Source organism: Spermophilus citellus (assembly GCF_964194105.1).
Source record: "Spermophilus citellus genome assembly, chromosome: 1".
Classification (NCBI taxonomy): domain Eukaryota; kingdom Metazoa; phylum Chordata; class Mammalia; order Rodentia; family Sciuridae; genus Spermophilus; species Spermophilus citellus.
The window spans coordinates 3,793,330-3,815,060 of record NC_138182.1 but is presented as its reverse complement, the minus strand read 5'-3'; the positions used below and the strand labels follow the sequence as shown (position 1 = coordinate 3,815,060).

General features: G+C 48.4%; 1 protein-coding gene across 1 annotated transcript in view; it reads left to right on the top strand.

Moving 5' to 3' along the window:
- The window catches only part of MYO16 (myosin XVI), a 539,332-nt gene extending 518,757 nt beyond the window's left edge, over nt 1-20,575 (top strand). The window contains exon 35 of the mRNA XM_081300676.1: nt 19,342-20,575. Within this exon, the coding sequence (XP_081156802.1) occupies nt 19,342-19,569 (228 nt within the window). The 3' untranslated portion in view covers nt 19,570-20,575. The remainder of the gene's footprint in view (nt 1-19,341) is intronic.
- Nucleotides 20,576-21,731: the final 1,156 nt, after the last annotated feature.

Sequence of the window (21,731 nt, the reverse complement as noted above, 5' to 3'; positions counted from 1 at the left end):
GAGTGTCTGGGTGGCTGAGCCTGTTGAAAAAAACTTCCTGGGCCCCCTTGTGGAAGAAGGGCTCTCCACTGGTCTCTTCTCAAGAGAATCCTCACCTTTACTCCCTGGAGTTTGAGACAGGTGTGATCTTGCCTGCTCCTGAGATGCCCTCAAGCCATCTTTCTTATTGTCTCTGGGCAAAGTCTTTAGCATTTCTGTAAAGACATTTAGAAATGTCTTTAACAACTGCAACTTCCTTAGCCCTGTTTCCCTCCAGCTTTTCAAGTCCATGTTTTGCAAATCTTTGTGCCCTGCTTTCTTCTCCTGATTATCACAATAAATTTGGTAAAAACCTCCAGCAATACCCCTCCTACCGCCTAAATGCTATGCTGCCTAGAAATTTCTTCTGTCAGATTAAGAAGTCCATCACTTTTAAAATCAGCTTCAGAGAAAGTCTCAGGACACAGGCAAACTGCAGACAGCTTCCAGCCAGAACATAATACAAATGGCCTCTACTCCAAATTCCAATAGAGTCCTTTTCTGAGCCCTGTCACTGACCACAGTCCTATCAGCATCCTGGTCTTCTGAGCTCCCACCACAATTGGCCATTAATCTCTGCTTATAACAATCTAAAGTGTTTCTAGCGAGCACTGCTAAATCTCAAAATTCCTCCTACCAGTGCCAAAGTGCTCCAAAAGCTTCTAAACCACATGGTCAGGTTAATCACAGCAACAACCCCATTTCTCAGTACCAATTTTTGTTTTAGCCTTTTCACTGCTGTGACTAAAGGACCTGACCAGCACAATTATAGAGGAGGAAGAGTTTATTTGAGCGCTCACAGTTTCAGAGGTCTTGGTCCCTTGAAGGCCAGCTCCCTTCCTCAGGGCTAGAGGTGAGGCTGAACATCATGGTGGGAGAGGGTGGCAGAAGGAAGCAGAGAGAGAGAGACTCCACTCTCCAGATACAAATATATACCCCACAGCCATACCCTAATTCCCACATCCTGCAGATACACCTCACCTGCCTCCAGTCACCACTCAGTTATTCCCATCAGAGATCAATTCACTGATTAGGTTAAGACTCTCAACAACCCAATCATTTCTTCTCTGAACCCTCTTGCATTGCCTCACATGTGAGCTTTTGGGGGATACCTCATATCCAAACCACAAAAGATGGTTTATCAAGATGGTTTATCATATATAAATATGATATATATATATATATATATATATATATATATATATATATATATATATATATATATATATATATGTTGTAGCTGGACACAATACCTTTATTTTATTTATTTTTATGTGGTGCTGAGCGTCAAACCCAGCATCTCGCACGTGCTAGGCAAGCGCTTTACAGCTGTGCCACAACCCCAACCCCAGCCCCAGATGGTTTATCTTTTCCATCTTGAATCAGGTGCTCTCATTGGGTGTTTTACGGTGAGAATTAATTAGTTCTAGGTTAAATGCAGAAGCCTTGGAGTTGAGGGGCCATGCTGGGAGGAGATGTCATGCACCTCCCTGGCCACCCCCAATCCCAGGGGAGGCACCACTGCCACAGGGAGCCCTGGTTGTCTCCTTCATGTCGGACAAGGCAGCTGGACTTGGGATCTGTTGTGTGTGGTCCATGCACAACCTAATTCAGTATCCTCACGCACGGAAGATGCCCGGAGGCGGGTGACGCTAGTGACTGTCAGCCACACTCTCTAGGTGTGAGTTCACCTCCTGCACTCAAGCTTTTCTCAAAAGCAAGTTTTCTGCAAACGTGGGCAGTGCTTTCCTTAAGAACAGCATGTCGACGTCGTGACACAGTGGAGGGGAAAGGAGAAGAGCCAGATTGCCGTGTCGCTGTGACCCAGTGAAAATGCCTCTCTCCTGATGGCCAAAGGGGTGGGGGGAGCAACGCCAAGAGCTGCCCTGAAAGGGGAGCGCTGAGCTGCTGCTGGGTGTGGACATTCTGAGCAGGTGGCTGTTGCCAGATCCTGCCCAGAAGCTCAAGTGTCTCACACCTGTGAGCGGGAACAGGGCTTCCCATTTCTGGTGGTGCTTGGCTTGATGATTCATTTTACTTCCTCACCAGTGTGCCCCGGACACCAGGGAGTACGCATTCCTGGCTGCTGTCAGTGCCTTGGACCTGCGACTGCCCGCACGTTCCACGTTCCTTTCCTGTCTCCTGACTGCTCTGGGGGACTTTCTTGATGATTTTAGGAATTCTTTAATATTCTGGATAACATTCCTTTCTAGCTTCCTGCTTGGCAAACACTTTTCTTATTTTGTTTTTTTTCTGATCTGTTTAGCTGGAAGTTTATCACTTTTATTGATCTTTTAAAAAACTATCTTCTGATTTTATTGATTTTCTCTGTTTCTTTGCTGTTCCATTGATTTCTGTTTTCCTGTTTACCATTTCTTCTCTTTTTCTAGTTTCTTAAGTAGGTAGCAGAGATCATTGATTTGAGGTGTTCTGTTTTTTTCTATGAAAGTAAAATGTTGCAGTTTTTTACCAGAATGCTGTATTAGCTAATCCTACCACTTTTGATGTATCTTATTTCCATTTTCATTCAATTCACAATATTTTCAACTTTCCCTTGGGACTTTCTCCTGGACCAGTGTTGCCTACTTTCCAGAGAGCTGGGAGTTTTCCGATAACGTTCTGCTACTGATTTCTGGTTTGATTTTGGTATGATCTGAGAAAATGCCTTGTGGGATACAGTTTTCATAAATTTCAGGACTTGTTTTATGGCCCAGGGAGGTTTCTCCTTGTGGAACGTGCTTTTGAAGAGAGTGTGTGTTGTACAGTCACCGGGCAAAGTGTTCTAGAAACATCCATCAGGTCATGGTAATTGATGGCATTCCGTTCTATATTCTTGCTGATTTCCTCTCTCCTTTCCCTGTCCATCGCTGGTAGAAGAGCCCAGGAGTCTAGCTTTGGCTTCAGTTTCCCCAGCATCTGCCCCAGGAGGGTAGAAGTGCTGTTGGATGTCGTGGGCATGAGGATTATCAGGACCCTGGTGAAGCAGTTACTTCTTCATCCACGACACGCCTCTTTCTGAGTTCTCTTGTCTGTGTGAAGACAGACGCTTGTCATTCTGTTGACCGTCATCTGCACAGAGTGCCTTCATTTCTTTCCCAGGGCTCTGTGAGATGCTCTTCCTGTGCCACCCAATGTGTGCTGGTGGGCTCTCGGAGTCGTGGCCACCGTCACCGGAGCCTGAGGACCTTCCATCCCCTCCCTTCACAACTCCACCTTCAACTTTGAAAGTCTTTGTCTCTGTGTTTGACGGGGTTTGTTGGAGGTGGCAGACAGGTGGCTCTCGTTGGTTTTTGTTCAGTCAGATGAGCTTTGGATGGGCCGTTTACATGTGATGTGATCATGGAGAGAGGTGGATTCAGAAGTCCCTGTCATGCTTCCCGTTTGTCCCACTGCTAGTTTCCCTCTGGTGACTTCCTCTTGGATACCTGAAAGCTCTGGAATGTTCCGCCTGGCTTACGCACTGCCCTCTTGGCTCCTGTGTGTGTGCGGTTGCTTTGGTGATGGCCAAAGACGTGTGTAGTTGCCGCCTGTTTACAGTCAGCCGCAGCACGGGCCCTTCAACCTCCACAGAAGGAGAGAAGGGTTGGCCTGCAGCTCTCAGTCCCTGGGCTGGTGCTCCTGCGCTCCTCCTCTCTACAGACCTGAGTTTCCCTCCAGCCAGCTTTAGTGTCAGCCAAAGGGTCTCCTCCAGGACCCGCCCGTGGCAGGGCTCGGGATTCTCTTATGTTCTCCCAGGTGGCCCTCCAGGATCTGATGTGTTGGCCTGCCTTTTGATTCCTCAGACAGCAGTGTTTGCATTTCCCCAGGTCGTGCTGTAACCTGGGGGACTCAGCTGCAGTGGGCTCACGCGTCTTCATCTGGTTTCCACAGTGTCCCGTGCGTGTTTACAATGTTCCTGTAGTCACACTGATGGGCTCTCGCAGTCGGGGTTTGGCTCTCATTCTGTTTAAGAAAACCTCCTGTGTATGTACTTAAAAGGAAATGACAGCCCTTCTTACCCAGCTGCCTGCCACAAAGTTATGCCCCTCTGTATTTTTTTCTGTAAGTTCTGTTTAGATTTGTAACCTGTAGGGTCTAAGCTTCCTGGACTTTTCTCCTACGATAGATGTAAGTCAGGGTGGAATTTTACACTTTTCTGTAGGGTGTCCATCGCTGCACACGTGTCAGCGTAAGGCCGTGGCTGTGACTCCGTCCTAACGCAGGAAGGCGCAGGCTGCCAGCAGGGGTGTCCATGCTTACCCATGACTCCCCGACTCTCCTTCGGGATCTCCCTCTCTCCAGGGCTCCCTGAGCCTGCCTCTATAATGTTGCTCCCACAACTCTGTTTCTCTGTGCGACTTATTTTGTGGTATGACGTGTGTGTGTGTGTGTGTGTGTGTGTGTGTGTGTGTGTGAAGAGCCCGATGGACTCTTGAACTTGTAGCGAGTGCACCAAATGCAGCTTCGTGTCTTCTGTGTCACAAACGTATTCACTTGACAAATTGCTGCTCAGTGGCAGCCCCAGGGGAGTGAAGAGAAGCAGACAGGCACCACATGTCCTCACTCTCCTAACCCTCTCCTGCCCAAGCCCAGGTTTAAACACCCCAGTGAACTTGGCAAGCAGGACTGCAGGCAGCTGCTTCTCTTAGAGAGGATTTGAGAGGAGTTACATTTTATGGGCTGACTGACTTCAAAAGTTGTGTAACTTGAAAGTCACATGCCAACTCGGGAAGATTTCTTACATTGTCCAAAAAGAACAATACACATGGCTTTCCTGTGTGTAACTCCACAGTTACGTGTACACAGTACCCATGTTGCATGAGACAGCAAAGCATATGGCAGTGTGTGCCTGGCATTCTGAATTCCACGAGAATGGACTGCATAAAATTGAATTTTCAGAGATTTGTTCATTCACTGGTTCACCTACAAATACCTGTAGAGAGCTTACCTATGCCAGGCACAGGTGTGGGCACTCACAAGACCTTGGTCTGCAAGACAAACATCCTTGCCCTTGTGGATGGTAAATTCTGGCATGAGAAAGCAAATAAGCCATGTTTAGGTAGAACATAGGATACACTGTAAGGTGATAAAACAGGGAAAAGAAAATGCCAAATGGGGTTGGCAGGATGGGACAGTCCAGAGCGGGTGGAGGATGATAAGGTGGAGTTGCAGCTGTAAATCAGAAGGAAAGCTGCGAGGAGCAGAGAGGCAGGGCAGAGGTCAGGGTCCCCCGCGCTGGGGTCCAGGGGAGCCTCCCAGGTGGAGGGTGTGCCTGAACTGCAGGAGGGCCAGGTGGCCGGGTGAAACCTCTCTGCAGGTACAGTGTGTAAGCTGAGTTGAAATGACCATTAGTTGTAAGTGGTGAGTCTTGGAAAGTGGAAGTTTTCACTTCTAAGTGGGAGCAAGAGGCTACTTCTAAAACGTCAGTTTTGGCTGGCTTTCTTCAACCCTGACCTGCTCAGAGTGAAAGCAGAGGGTAACACTTGCCTTGTCTGTGAGTGGGAAATATTAGACATGTTCCTCTTTTCCTGCTTACACCTAGGGATGAGAAAGAAGACTCCAGAAGCCTGAGTCCATATTTCCTGACAATTTGAAAGCAAAATTGGGGCTCAGATAACAGAAAGGCCCCCCTTGTGGGGCGATATAACCCACTCACTGTGGTGCGGGATCTATTTTGTGACCTGGTGGACCTGGTAGGCCTGGCTCTTCCCCGATTTCTCTGATTGCATTCCTATTTGACACTGTCATTGTGTATTTCTGACTCTGTCAGAAACAGGTTCTAAAACAGATGAACCGTGATGTTGGAAAGTGTCATAAAGTCAATGATATAAAAAGCCCAGAGTTTGAAGCCCAAGTGGGTTTAGATTAATTTCACACACTCACAGGTGATTTCTGTTACCTATTTTGGGAGGAAGCCTTGATCAGAAGCCTGCTCTCACTCTGCCTCCTTGGCACGCCCTGCTCTCTCTCCCTTCATCCTCCTCACATCTTTTCCTTTCCTTCAGTCCTTTGGCCCCCAGGATAGTGCTGTGTCTTGAAGGGACTCTAAGACACCCTGAGGTCGCAGCAGCAGCTGCTGCGCCTGCCAAACCCCTTCCCTCCTCTTATCAGGAACGGAGGAGAGCAGGTTTCTCTGGGTGGGAGCAGGAGCAGTCACGGAAGGGGACCAGCCACTGCACTGGGAGCCACAGCCAGGGGCCCCGGCTCCCCCTGCGGCGGCACAGACTCCCTTGCCCACCTGGGATCCTCCATCCCAGAGCTCAACACGAGTCGTGCAGGAACCAGGGGGAGGCTGGGCGCGCTCATGGCACATGGAAGGCATCCACTCACAGGCTCTGGCCTTACCTTATTATGAACAGCCACTGAACGCCTCTGTGTCGAGCCGCTGGCAGAGTGAACTGGGTGGCCCCCTGGTCCTCTTCACCATTTGTCTGGGTGACTATTTTATCGCTGCTGCTGAACGTTATTAAATGTAGAAGTTTATTAGCTTAACTTAATCTCCATTATTTAGAATCCTTAATTACTCTTTTTAGTTAGTGAAAATCATGCTTATTCATATCTTCCAATGTTAGGATTATTGGAATACTCCTTATCAGAAGTTTTAATAGAAAATGATGAGCAGTGGTACTCCCAGCTCACCACTTCTCTCTCTCTCTCTCTCTCTCTCTCTCTCCCCCCCTCTCTCTCACACACACACACACACACCCCACACATGCATTCATTCATGCACAAAGTTTTCCACATGTGTGAATGAAGTTTATAACTCTTCAAAATTCCCTTCCAAAAATCAATGGATTTCTTTCCCTCTGTAACAAGGTCAACTCCCAGGGCACTCTGGCCCCCCAAGGAATGTTCTGAGACTTTCAGGACCTTAAGTGCTTTTAGTGACTGTCAAGAATTGCTTACCTTCAGTTCCCAAGGTGGTGATTCTGAGGGAAACATGGGGAAATCGCAACCGAAAAGAGAGGAGACTCTTTCCAGCCAGCAGTGAGCCTGCAGCCCAGGGCTTGCTCTTCTGCACCCCTTTGCTAATGATGGCTGAACTTTAACATCCACTTGGACTGCGATATATTAGCACCTGGTTTCATAAGAATGGTTTCCTTATTTTTATTTAGTTATATTTAATACAGTAACACATGAATGTTTGCTGTTTCTAGAAAATGTTAGAGAACTTAATAAATTAATAGGTACATTGAGTCCTGCAAAGCAAAGCAAATGAAGGTGCTGGCCAACTTGGCTAGGTGGGGAGTATCCTCACCTGGCACTCCGTGGTTTGGACCCCTACTCCTGTTTTCATGCCTGCCCTCACTTCCTCTCCCGCATACCCACAATTCTGCTATGGCTCCAAAGCCAGCTCTCAAATCCTATGCCACATCTCACAGCTTTCTGCTCTCAGTGGTTGTGTAACTGGAACTATAGAGGTGACCAAATGTGGACCCAGTCCTGCCACCACTCAAACCAGCGGTCTTTCGTTTTCTTGTGCCCCTCCCCCCTGGATCCAGAGCAAACCCCACATGGCAGGTGTCCTGCTGTCTTTCGGTGTGCTCGGCCTCCTCTGCATCCCAGCAGCAGTGATCACTGCCTGAGTTGCTCTAAATTAACACTGAACTGCCTGTGACAACACTGGATCCTTGTCTTATCCACGCGGTGTACTTGCCGCATCTCTGTGGATTTCTGTCTTGTTGCTCAGGCTGCACGGAGCTCCTTGAGGGAGTGGGTTATTTGGTGCATCTTGTTAAGTCCTACAGAATCCATCCTGGTGACATCCATTTCATCGCCAGTTAAGCACATTTGTCAACCAGGCAGTAGGCAGGGGGACTTCCTGGAATAGTGTCATCAGTGCCTACAGGGTTGACCGAACTCCGTGTATCTGATTTTGCCTTCTGGATGCCACTTCCTAGCCAGGTGACTTTGAGATTGGAAGATGAATTTCCACATCTCTAATGAGGCTAACACTATTTAACCTGATTATTTCACATATTTCTATGCACAGAGTGACCCTGTATTAAATTGCTCTGTGAACATGAAGCAATATGAACGTGGTATTGGAGAAGGCCCTGCGAACCTTCAAAGGACTGCATTAGGCTGTGGGTTCTACACCCGGGCACACAAATGGGGGAGAGAAATAGAATTACGGAGCATGCTCTGCATGTGTCTTCTGTGTTGACACGTAACGTCTGTGGGAGATGATGGGCCTGGATAAACCATGTGGCCAGAGGATACAGGACTTCCTATCACAGGCCCAGGCACAGCCACATGGAAAGGCAGTGTCCTTGAGGATTGTTGAACAAGCAAATGAGAGGAACATACATTCTTTGAAGGGAGAGCTCTAAGATTAATTATCCTCAGCCAGACCTCTTTACATTTGGAATATGCCTCCCCTATTATCCCAAGAAAAATATTTTAAAGGGGATTTTAGTACTTAATTTGTATGTTTCTGGTATAAAAGACATTTATTTTTCCTTCTATTCCCTGTTTTCATCATGACCCTGTGACAATAATATGTCATTACTGTCAACATGTGCTAAATATGGGCTATCGATTTTTGCTAAAATCTGCTGGTTACTTGTACTGATACTGCAGTGTTTTCTAAATGAATTAAGGTCAGAGAACAGATTTCAAACAAAATCCATATCCTCAATGCCGCACACATTACTTGGTGAACTGTGCAATCATTAAGTTTCTATTTTGTAACTTTTAGTTAACATGGGAAAAAATACATGCACTCATCCAAGTCCATTTGACTTAAGAAGTTAAAATCAGATGAAAAGTCCAAATAAATGTCTGTTGAAGCTTTACTAAATGTTTCCCAATGCAATGTTACCTCTTATGAAGGTAAAGAATAGTTCTTAATTCCTAAGACATCAAAGCATCCATATAGGGTAAGAAATTAAAATCTCCAGCTACCCAGGTAGAGCAACTCTCGTGGTCAATAAGACTTTTCACATGTGCTTTGAGGACTGTTTCCTGCTTATTTAAACCTTAAGCAACAGAAGAAACAACCCCCAGGAGTGAACTTGGGGGCTGGCTGTGTTGAGGATCCTCCAGGTTAGGAAGGATGCAACTTGTCAGGTCACCACAAATGCCAGTTTCCAATTTCAGGTCATTTTCTTGATCTTTGGGAAAGAGTGACACCTACCACCCCTCAAGCCCAGACTTTGTCTTGATTTGTGTTCTGTTCTAAGCAATACTTTTAGGATTTCTTGTGGTGGACCTTGGTTTTACACAATGTTTTTTTCAAATTTTATAATTTTTTTCCTCCACCATCTTGTTAGCACTGAGTAGAAATGTGATTTGCAATTGAAACACTAAAATTCACTATTCAGTCAGCCAAGACACTTCCCTCTTTTAATTTCCATAAATGTCAGTAGATGCCTCTTTTCACCTTTGGGTGAATAGTCAATAGAAAAATCAATTCTGTGACAAATGAACAGCAACACAATTTTACATCTGAATTATTTAACAAAGACTATTTTTATCCTTGAGGGAAAAGACTTAAGGTAAAAGCTCAGCAGCAAATTATTAACTTGGCATTATAAATGTTGTCCTTAGAGAGGCACATTCATGGGAGTTCATGGCAATTTTTCTCAAGTTAATTTATTCATCTCCCAGAACTCTTTAAATTGCATAATAGGAAATTATTGAAAACAGGTAAATACACATGGAAGTGATGGACCTCCTGAGCCTTTAGATCATGTTGTAGTCCAGGTGTGAAATCCAGGTTGTGAGAAATTTAGTGTTTTGTGGCCCCTGAAACCAAGTGGAATACATGTCTCATTTTAAGGAAAGAACTTGCATGAACTCAAATCTATCATTTTATCAAGCTCTGTCCCTATTTCTAACTGATATTTCCTGGATGTTGGAAAACACAAGATATTTTGCAATCTGAGCAGGGAGATGGAAACCAGATCCACGTCTTGTCTGTCTTGACTTGACATCAGCAGCCTCCCAGAATCAGAATGGAGCCGCTCATCACTCCCCATTCTGAGCCGTGAGGTGCCAATCACCTGGGTCTGAGGTTGCAGGGTTATTTTTAAGGACTACTGTTTCCGTAAAGGAAGGGGATGTTTTGAGGGGAAGCATCCCAGCCCCATGGGAAATGGGTTTGGACCATGACCATCAGGCATCTGCTTGCGTGGGCTGGGCTGACTCTGGGTCCTGCTGCAGAGGCCTGCATTCACACTGGGTGCTTTCCCATTGTCCCATCCGTCCTTAGGACCTGAAGGGCAGATGGTGACAGAGGGCACTCTTTATGTGATCCAACCCAGCAGGAGGCTGTTCATGAAAATGCTGCCCCTGGCCTGATGGTAGTCCACGGGGGTGGGGTGGGGGGGTGGGGGGTGGATCTAGTAAGACCCTCTTGGGCCCCAGGGTTACAAAGGGGATCCGTCTATCACTTTTCTTGAGGGACTGTTTTTTCCCAGCTCTCTATAAACTGTGACTTCCTGCTTCCTCACTCCTGAAGGGCAAGAGCTCCCATAAGCTAAAGTGTTCAGATCTCTTTGAATGTCAAGTTTAAAAATCACACAACAATTTCCAACTATTTGTTTAGCTCCTCCACCAAACACGTGTTTTCCAAGACATTTAAACTGACAGAGACCCTGTGCACATTTCCAAAAGCCTGGGTTTGGGGCCTGTTGTAGAATAATACCATCCCCCATCGTGACATCCAAAAATAATAATTCCGGACATATTATAAGCTCATTTGATCCCTTAAGCTCACAGGATTGTCTTCTTAGGCCACCAGGAAGTCTATAATGCCTGCCTCGCTCTCTCCATGACCCCACTCACTGACCATCCAAACTCACCCGGGTCTGTTTCAATCCACAGCAAGCGAGGGCTGTGGGACCACCCACCCCCCACCCCCGCAGGATTTTCAAACAGCAGAGCCTTGTTTATAAGCTCCTGGGGACTTATTTAAAAGTTCTTGTGTGTCAAAGGGACTTCTCTGAGTCTGTGAAGTGTGAAAGGCATCTCAGGTAAGAGGGCTCCTGAGGGCCAGGCGGGTGCTGCTGGAGGGCGTCCTGCCCCCTGCGCCTCACCCCTCAGAGGTGAGGCACCACCTGCTGCATTCAGAAAAATGAACCTACAAGTGAAATAGATTGTGACAATGTGTCACCTTCCTCGCGAACATGGGCCAAGCCTTCACACACTCACTAAAATCAGTTTGAACTTTTAAAAATTCTTACCTTTAAAAATAAAAAAGCTCTAAACTTTTAATTTTTTTCTTTTGGTATAACTTCCTTTAGTTTCAAATCACATTTAAATTGTAGTTATAATTCTAATGTTTTGCTAAGAGTTTAGAGGGCTTCTCTTTAATCGACAAGGGAAAACTGGGTTCCATTTGCACAGGGTCATAAACTGTGAGAGGGCTTTCCTGCGGCATGATCTGATTTGGATGTCAGGATTATCCCCACTCAGCAATGCTTAGGGACTTTTCAAGTCACAGAGCTAACAGTGGCAAAATCACAACACCCTATCTATGTGGCAGATGGAGTGCCTTTCGCTTTTCTCCTTTGCTTTGTGTTTTGCGGTGCTGGGGATTGAGTTCGGGGCGCTCTGCCTCTGAGCTACACCCCACACCTTTTCATTTTTTATTTTGAGATGGGTTCTTATTAAGTTGGCAAAGTTTGAACTCGTGATCCTCCTGCCTCGGTCTCCCTAGTTTCTGGGACTACAGGCGTGTGCATAGGTACGATTTTAAGGCAGTTGTGTAAGTCATCTACACGTGTCACAAGGCCCTCAGCCAGTCCTTAGGAGATGAATGAGGACCGCTCCCTCTCTGTGGCCGGTCAACCCAGCCAGGAAGCCCTTGCTCACCGTTAGGGCCAGCTCAGGATCCACCCAGGCAGCAGCTCTGGAGTCCAGGTTTTCCAGAAATATCTTCAGGTCAGTGCCCAGCCCCAGCTCAGACTCAGTGTGGGCTTGTCGTCCTTGTTAAAGAAGGAAGTCCCCTGTCTTGGCTGGCAGTTGTTACATCGAGTCCTGTGGATGTCCCTTCTGAGTTCATTCTCTTTTCCAACTGGTTAGGTGACCACTCGCATCCTGAAATTCAGACCTGAGGAAATCTCCCCCACAAAACCCCTTCCCAGGTAGACAGTTGAACATTAGAGCAGAACACACCCCTCTCATTCACCCTGCTCTGTCTCTGCCTTGTGGGACACAGTGAGACCCTCAGGGGTTTGCCTGTCTGAAGCTCCAGAGAAACTCCACTGTACTCAGAGCACCCTGCATCCGTCCCAGAGGGTGCTGGGTATGCAGGGCTTCCTGTTTCCCAGGTTAACACTCAGCTTTGGCTTCTGAAAGATACTGGTCATGCACAAAGACTGCTGTGTGATATGGACCAGAAAAAAAAAAAAGAATGAGGAAGTAACTAGTTCCCTGAAACAGTAAGGATGAGATAAATCTTTGAAAGCCATGGAACAGGACTAATTAAGCAATGCTAACAGGGCATCTTGAGCGTGCAAGTGAATCAGGCTGCCTTATGTCCTGTGTGAACCCATTGACCCCACACTCACCTGGCAGCGGCATCCCTAGTCTCCCAAGTTTCTTTTCTCTTAAACAAAATGTTTCCTCTTCAATAGCAGAATGAAAAACTTGTTCCAAAATCATTATTGCCTTTTAGACTTTTTTTATTTTTACACAGCAGGGTTCAGAACCAGTACCTCCCACTTGCCAGGCAAGTGCTCCACCACAGAACCACACCCTGGATCTTTTTATTTCTAATTTTGAGACAGGTTCTTGCTAAGTTGCTGAGGCTACCCTTGAACTTGCCATCCTCCTGCCTCAGCCTCCCCGGTACCTGGGATCACAAATGGGCACCACCATCCCTGGCTTATTATCGCTTTTTAAAATGATTCTGGTTAGTTGATTGTGACATAACAATGGTGAAGGAAGTGACACACGATTTTGTCGTTACCACTGGGACAGAAGAGTTAAAGGAATTAGGATAAATACTGATTTAGATGTTTGTACCATGTTGAATACTATGTTAAATGTTTCTTTTTTTTTTTTTTTTTTTGCCTCTAGATTACTGGACCACAGGTAAATAACACTCGTAGTTGCTGCATTGGTTCTAAAATATTAAAGCTCTTTCACAATCACAAATAGGCTTCTCGTGCTTCACAGTCCAGTAGATTTAATAAATCTAAATAAAGCAGATTAAATACGATCAGCCAGGGAATACTGTCTTCCTGTTTGGAGCTTCTTCAGCTCATGATTCTAAAATACCCCCGAATTCTGCCGTGTTGAAGGTAGTGGCTATCACATATGCTTACACAGAATTTTAACCTTCACGTAAGACATAACCTGTGGATGTCCCTTTTTTTTGTGAACAAAGATCAATAATGTTAATATTTTAGACCTCGTTTAAGCCATTCTGGCAACTGTCCTTACATGCCTGGTAGATTTTACTCAATGGCTATTAATCCCTGCATTAGAGAGTAGGGCTACCCGCGGGATCCCTCAGGGGAAGGATTCATTCCCTGCTTGGGTTGGTTATTGCAAGCATCAGATCTTTGCGGACCAAGGAGCCATGCTGACGGATTCAAAGGTGGTGTGCTCTGCGGCTTCACTCCCGGGCCATTCCAGACATCTGTGTCCTGTTTGAGTAGGGTTCTCCGGTGGACTGTGTGCTCAGAAATCTCACCTCTTTTATTGCACATGGAACCAAATATTTCTAGGAAACCGCGAGCAGCTTTCCAAGGGTACAGAGCGTTTTTCTTTTTCCGCAGAGGAAAGGATCCCTCTGGGGTCTGGCCTTTTCGTCAGGACCCCTCCCGAGCACCTGGCTGGGACCCACAGCCCCTGGGTCTCACTTGGCCTGACGCTGCCTTAGTGCTTCCTAGAACGACTCAGGCTGCAGGGCCGCCCTGGGCAGGAGTGCTTTGCCGAGGACCTTGCCTGGTGGCAAGCGTGGACACAAGTTTAGCCTTCAGGAGACACTCGTTCTGTTCCCGCGTGAGGACAGAGCTGCACACTTGTCCAACACACTGCCATCGAGCAAAGTTGCACGTGCCACCAGGAGGAGAGGCACGGCTGTGAGGGAGGTCTGGATTCCGTCTGGTTTCTATGCTTGGTCTTCTTTTAAAAACTGGTCTCCATTTTTAATCTGTTTCCCTATCTTTCCTGCTTTCTTTTAGGTTAGCTGAATATTTGTTCTCTTTCTTTTCCTTTCTTTTCCTTTGTGGCTCAAGTGACCTCTCACTCTGCCCTTCGGGGTTTTGCAGGGGGATAGAGCCCCCTCCTCGCTGCTTCAATGAGATTCCGCTGCCTTCCCCTCTCCCCGGCCCTGCTCCAAGGTTGACACAGCTAAACTTGACTTAACCCCACCTGGCTCTTGCAGTTATTGTTGGCGTTATTCTGTGTTTATGTATGCTTTAAAGTCTGTCAGAAATTCCAAGCATATAATTCATATTTACCCATGGGTTTATTAAATCTATCTTAAATTGCCATTTCTCCATCTGGGATCATTTTCCTGCACCCTAAAAAAACTTCCTATTGGCTTTCTATTCGTGAAGAATTATGACAAATTCCTTCCTTTTTGTTTGTCCAAATGCTTCTGAAACTCAATGAAAATTCGATTTATAATTAAAATTGTAATCTGTCCAAATTATCAGTGATTTGACCTATAATTCATTGTTTTCTGGCCGTCAGTGTTTCTATTAAAGAGACAGCCTTCATTTTCATTATAGTTCTTTTAAATGTGGAACATCTTTTTCTCCTGAATTTTTGGAGCTTTGTCCTTTGTCTTACTGTTAATGTGACATCCTGTGTCTGTTTCTGTTGCTGCTCTTGGTGGTGACACGTGTGTTTATCTGTCATGTGGATTGTGAGGTTCCTAAATGTATGGATTGATGCCTCCACCAGTTGGAGAGACTGAACTCCTAGACTATGGGTTTGCCATATTCTTTGTATCTCTTCTACTTCTTGTTTATGGCTATTTCTGATACTTCTTCTATCGGCCCTCATTTCCTCTGTTCCCACAAAACATTTCAGAGTCTTTATCTGCTAAACCCAATATCTGAACCAACTGTGAATTGCTTTACTTATTATTGGTAATCTTGTTGTGACCTCTTCACATGTGCAGTGATTGCTAAGTGCGTGCTAAGCCTTGTGTGTAAGCTACAGGCACTGGAGGGTGTTTTCTTTCACCTGAGAGGGTTCCGCTGTCCTTTCCTGAGAAGCCAAGGTGAGGGCTCATCATCTGAATCAAGTCAGAAATCAAGTCAGAAGGGGCTGCAAAGCCTGCTTGCCTCCAGTCTCTCCCGGTCCTCTGCTGACCCTCCTGTGCTATCAGGCCTTTGCTCCTTAGCACCAAGGGCTACAGGAGGCCCAGCTCTGCGTCTCACACTCCCAGCTTCACCTCCAGCCTCCTGCTCCGCCCAGATTCACACTCTGCACAGGTTTTGAGGATGAGACTATCTGGCGCCTGAGGCTGTCAGCCTCCTGCTCGGGAAGCACCTCCAATCATTAGAGAGGGTTTCCTCGGCTCTTTGTAAGCTTCAGCCTGAGGCCACAGTCACCAGATCATTGAAGAGCTCCCCAAGTGCACCGTGTGCAAGTGGCTGTTCACCGGAGGCTCCCCAGGTTTCCAACTTGTATCTTTGTCCTGTGCAATGTCAAATGCCATATGGTTTATCTTCCCAACAGAAAGGGCTCTCTGGGCGCCTGCCTGTAATCCCAGTGGCTCGGGAGGCTGAGGCAGGAGGATCATGAGTTCAAAGCCAGACTCAGCAAAAAGTGAGGGACTCAGCAACTCAGTGAGACCCTGTCACTAAATAAAATACAAAATAGGGCTGGGGACATGGCTCAGTTGTCGAGTGCCCCTGAGTTCAATCCCCGGTACCACACACACACACACACACACACACGCACACAGGCACACACACACGCACACACACACACACACACACACACACACACGCGCACACACACACACACGCGCGCACACACACACACACACGCGCGCACACACACACACAAAAGGCTCTGTGGACCTGTGGAAGAAAAAGAAAAGCAGCTGGTAATCACCAATTCACTTCAGAAGGCTTCTGCCCACCTAGAATTCGGTCACTTGGGCAAAATTTTTGAAGGTTTTAAAAATATGACTTTTGTAATTAACATTTTTTTATTGGGTACAGTAATCCTCCATAACCGATTTAACACAATCCGTGCTGTCCAGAAGTGGGGATCCTGGCTTTGTTTCCTACACATGTGAACACAAAGTTTTGTCACTTAAGAAAGACATCTCAAAAAGTCTGGGGAAAATCATTAGCTGAGCTGGTGGACATATTCTTCCAGCAGTTAAATGTTCTTCCCCACGAGTCAATCTGGCGATGTTATTTTTCCAGAAACCACCACTGTATGCTGCCTGTGAGCTGAGGACTATGCACAGGAATACCCCATGGAACCAACAGAGCATGTGCTAGTGGAGGGTGATGGGGACCCCAAGCCCACTCCTGGAGACTCCCACAGACATCACCAACTCCCAGTAGAAGAAGGAGGAGGGAAGAGCGTGGGGTGGGAGGCTCTGGTCCTGGCTGTTGCCGGGTGATGGTCACGGTGTGCATTCAGAGCTAAGGACAGGGCTCTGGAGCCACACTGTCTGGCCTCACCATCTTCCATGCAAATTTCTTGCCTTCTCTGTGCCTCGGTTTCCTTAGCCACAAAATAGCAGCACCTGCTTTGTAGACGCGTAAGAGGAGCAGTTTTGTCAGTGTGTAGAAAGGTGCCTGGCACATACTTAACCTGCCAAAGTGTTTGTGAACTGACTAAGTGTTGTGCACACTCCCCACCACCCTGCCCTCTGGGCTCACTCCATTGACACCAGATGATTCTGCCTTCCACAGCATCTGCCCTGCAGAATCTCTCATTTCTGCTCAATTCTGGCAGAGTCCTGAAGTCTAACAACAAGTGCCCTTTAAGGACCACCGGCCATTGCCCCTCCCTTTCCACTGGAGCCTAGGGATTACGGTAGGGATCAAATCAGCAGTGTCCCGTCCCACACCCAGGGCTTTGTGGTGCTGTTGTTGCTTGCTTATACATTCAGTTTGGGGACATTTTGCTATCAAGACTGGAAGTTTCGTGAAGTTCCAGAGACTGGAGACCGAATTATGGACTCTGAATACTCTTTGTGGCTTCTGTCCTAACACTGGCTCCTTGATTCTGTCCCTTGAAAATCCCTGCTGCCGGGAAACAGGGGCTCAGCAGAGGCTTAGAGTTGGGCCGGGCACACTGACAAGCCTGGCTGCCTCCAGGTGACCTTCTGACTCTGAGGACCATGGCCTCTTGACCCTGCCATGCTTTTGTCTCTGTTGTTTGGATGGAGAAGCTTCTGGGCAGAAGTAGGATCGGAATATGGTATTTGGTGATTTGGAGATGGGGTGAGAGCCCTGTGCTTTCTTGTTTCTCCATGGTCCTCCCAGTCTGATCTCCAGGATCCCGCTCTTTCTGACTGATGTTATGACGTGGATCTAGAATGTTCCCCAAGCCCCATGTGCTCAAAAGTGGGGCTCTGGGGAAAGGGGTTGGGTCATGAGGGCTCTGACCTCATCAGTGCGTTAATCCCTGGATGCCTGAATGAACCCCTGGGAGGTGGGACCTAGTTGAGGAAGCTGGTCACCAGGGTGTGCCCTGGACGGGCTACCTTCTCCAGGCCTGTCCTCTCTCGCTGCTCCCTGGCTGCCATGAGCAGAGCAGCTCTGCCCTGCCAACCCTTCTCCATGACGCTTCTGCCTCATCTCAGGCCCAGGTAATGGAGTCAGCCAGCATGGCCTGGATCCTCTGAAACCATAAGCAAAACGTCTGGGGCTGAGGTTGTGGCTCAGTGGTAAAGTGCTTGCCTCACACATACGAGGACCTGGGTTTGATCCTCAGCACCACATAAAAATAAGTAAATAAAGGCATTGTGTTCATCTACAAATCAAAATATTAAAAAAATTCTTTAATCCTTTCATTTATTTTTATCAAGGATTTTGGTCACAGCAATTAAAAAGCTGACTAATATAATCAATCACTTTTGAGAAGTCACAAAACTGTCTTTTACAATACCTACTTGTTATGGATGACTGGCTGCTAGTCGAAAAGGGATGCCCACAGCAACATCACCCAATCGTCCCCTGTGCCCAGGATCAAGTCAGGCAGAGCTCTGTCTTCAGGCCTTTGGAAGAAGAGGGAGTAGCCAGTCCAGTTGCACGTTCAGACACCTTCCTCTTGAGGGCTTTCCGCCTGAGAGACCCTGCAGTTGCTACATTAGCAAACTGCTTTGTGTCGCTGCCACAACATGGAGTGTCACTTGATACGCCAGAGAGGTTCTCGGGCACAGCTGCCTGCCTTGGGCATGCTGGCCTGATGGTTTGGTGGCTGTCTCTTGCAATGCCTATGCTTAGGGACAGTTTCTGGGTTGGTGTGTGAGTTCTCTGTCCCACTGTGAGAGGACTGCAGTGGCCCTCTCATCTCTCAGAGCCGAGGCCTTTAATTCAGGGAACATGTGGACCAGGGTCGATGGAGCAAGAGGAAAAGACAGACAGACACACACAGAGAGAGAAAGCTGGGGCCAGCTGGCAACCAACCTCTGATGGAGTCGGACTGACCCGGAGCTGGCCCAGCTCTTATCTGTCTGTATACTAACCCTACCTACAAGTACAGGTTTCATCCTCAAAGGTCATTTGTGGTGAAGTCTTAGCAAAGCAGGCCATCTGAGGGACACAGGACTGGCGAGACATTAGGGTTATCCTGTTATGCTCAGGAGTTTCTGTTCTTGGGAGCTGGTGCCTGAGCCCAGGGTCCTGACTGATATAACTCTGAGCCTTTGTACAGAGTTTCCTCGGTCACCATAGGAACTGGGCCATCTGGACCTGCAGCTCTGCACAGGAAGTTCCCAGCACAAACACAGCCTCAAGAGAGTCAAAATAACTGACTCTCCTCATGGACCCTCTGAGCTGGGTCCATAAAAGCATTGTGGTCAGGACGGGGCTGTGCTGCGCTGGGAGTCATGTTCAGGTGTTAGCCCGTGGGTAGAATGCGGGGAAGTTTGAGGAGTCTGTTTCTAGGAGAGTGTCTGTTACCGACAAATGCAAACAAAACGTGAGCCATCTCGAGAGCACGCGTAGTCATGGGGTGGAGGGCAAGGGGCTGTGGAGTCTTTCCTGTACCATCTGGAGGTGTGGCACCTGCTGACCAGTCCAGCTACCTCCTGCTGTGCTCCTCCCTGGCCACCTCACTCGCCAGGCTTGGTGGAGCGGCCTCCTCCCACCCAGTCCCGACTGTCAAGTCCAGGCGCTCCTGGTGCACTCTGCACTCGCTGCCACGTCTGAGGGCTTTGCTCTCCTTCTCCCCGCACAGGTCATCCATCAGCTGAGGCTCTCGGAGAATGAGAGTGTGGCCCTGCAGGAGCTCCTCGAGTGGAGGCGCAAGCTGTGCGAGGAGAGAGAAGACTGGCAGCAGGCCCTGCACCACAGCGAGCCCAGGGCGCCTCCGCCGCCTCCCTGCAAGAAGCCCACTCTGCTGAAGAAGCCCGAAGGGGCCTCCTGCAACAGGCTGCCCTCTGAGCTCTGGGACACCACCATCTGATGGCCCTGGACTGCAGACCCGGAGCCAGACTGCCTAGTGAATCCAGGTGCGTCCGGGCAGCTGCCTTCCGACACGCTGGGTCTTCCCTCCGCGCATTCACACGAAAAAGCACAGGACATTGACGCTGGCTAGACAAGACTTCCTGTGTGTGTGTGTGTGTGTGTGTGTGTGTGTGTGTGTGTCCTCGTTCTTTCTTATCCATTTTGTGGTAACACACTCTGATTTTTGGGATCCACGTCTATAGGGTGTACTGCCCCTGGAAAAGGACAGAAAGGCTGAGGAGAGCGTGGGTGAGCGGAGGGTGCAGACAGCAGTGAGGGAAGCAGAGCTGCGCGACTGTGTGCTGTGTCCCTTCAGCCCCAGACACGGCCTTTGTCCTCATGAGCACTGGTCGAGGTGCAGTGCACAGGACATACGTTTCTTTGTAGGTGCGTGTGTTTTATTGGAATTTAAAACCTGGTAATTATTTACATGTTTATTATTGTATTTTATAACTTTCTGAAAATGGTGGTGCTCCCTTTCTTCAAAAATACAGATTTTAAAAGGTCATTTCTAGTTTTTCTTTTCCCTCCACACACCTTTTTTTTAACCGAAAGCACCTGGAACCCTTGAAACGGTCGCTTTGGCTTTGCCGTGTCACCCTGCAGAAGCCTGGGCGAGTCCAGGTCTAGCTCCCCTCTGTGAAGAGGACGCAGTCCTGCACTGTGTTTTGGGTAAGCGGCTTGTGCACCCCCTAGTTGAACCCCACCCCCCATACCAGCTTTGGCATCGGCTACAGGCAGTTCGTGGCACTCAAACTCACGGCTGGTGGTGCACAAAAGGTGTAGATGAGCAGAGGAGCCATGCTGCTTCCCGCAGCCACATTGCATTGCAAGACGCCCGCAAGCCACGTTGCATGCCTCGCTTGCTATGTCCCTCACCTGCTGTGACGCAAGTCTTGTCCCCCTGTGCTTCCGCCGGCTGTCGGGAAATTCTGCCCGGACCCCTCTGTCTTGCTACACGGGCCTTTTATCCATACCAGCCTTTGAAAAGTTACTGTGCCAATAAAAGGGTCAACTGTGTTCTGCGTTTACTTATTGGGGGCGGCTGTCCCCGGAGCACTCGTGTTTCCTGGTCAGCTAGGCGGGCTGTGGAGGATCTCTCCCACCTTCTTAATAGGTTCACCTCCATGGCAGTTGGCAAGCTCCATCTCAACAGGGTTTGTCTTACAATATGAGCTTCCCGCCCCTTCAGGTATGGCAGTCCAACAAACCAGGAGGCAACTCACCTGAAAAGGTTCCAGAAACCCCGAGAGAAGCCGCACACTGCCCCGGAGGGTCACGTGAGGGAGGGCCACATGGGGAAGCTCAGGGAGGCAGGAAGCGGTGAGCCGAGGCTGCACTGTACGTCTGCAGGGGGGCGGGATGCCAGGAGCAGGCCCCGCACAGGCTCCGGGGGCAGGAGCGGGCCCTGGCTGCCTGTGGTGACTTGGGCAGGTGGATGGCCTGGAACGCGAGCCGGAGCCCGGTGAGAGCTGGAGAGGAGGTGCTGGGGTGTGGGCTCTGAATGGCTGGTTTGCTCTCTAGCTGGCCGTGGAGAGCTGAGGCCAGTGTCAAAGCAAGAGAAGAGACCAAGGCACAGCTGGGCATGTCCACTGCACCGAGCTGCTGCCATCCAGCCCTCGCCAGGAGGCCCACAGTGAGGGCACTGGAGCCGCCCCTCCTCTCCACCCTTGCCCTCACTTCTGACTCCCTAAACCCTGGCCCATGGTAACACAGGTGTGGTAGGGCTCTGTGGCCGGCCCTGGCTGGTTATAGGCACTTACAGGTCTTGGCAGAATTCCAAGTTTGCACTGAACCCCCCGACATACATACATGATGAACATTAATGGGGACCCAGGTAGAACATGGTCTGCTCCAGACTGCCCCGGGGAGAACTGGTTTCCTGTGTCCCTGAAGCACCTGCTGCAGCCCCTAGGGGCGTGGTACCTGCTATTTCTAAAGCACACTGTCCAGTTTGGCTGCGATGACAGATTACCATAGGTCAGGTGGCACAGACATTTATCCTCAGAGCTCTGGAACCCACCAGGAAAGTCAAAATCCAGGGCTCCTCCAGATATGTGTCCAGTGAGGGCTCCCTTCCTCATCTCCAGATGGGCATCGCCTGCAGCCTCATGGGGCAGA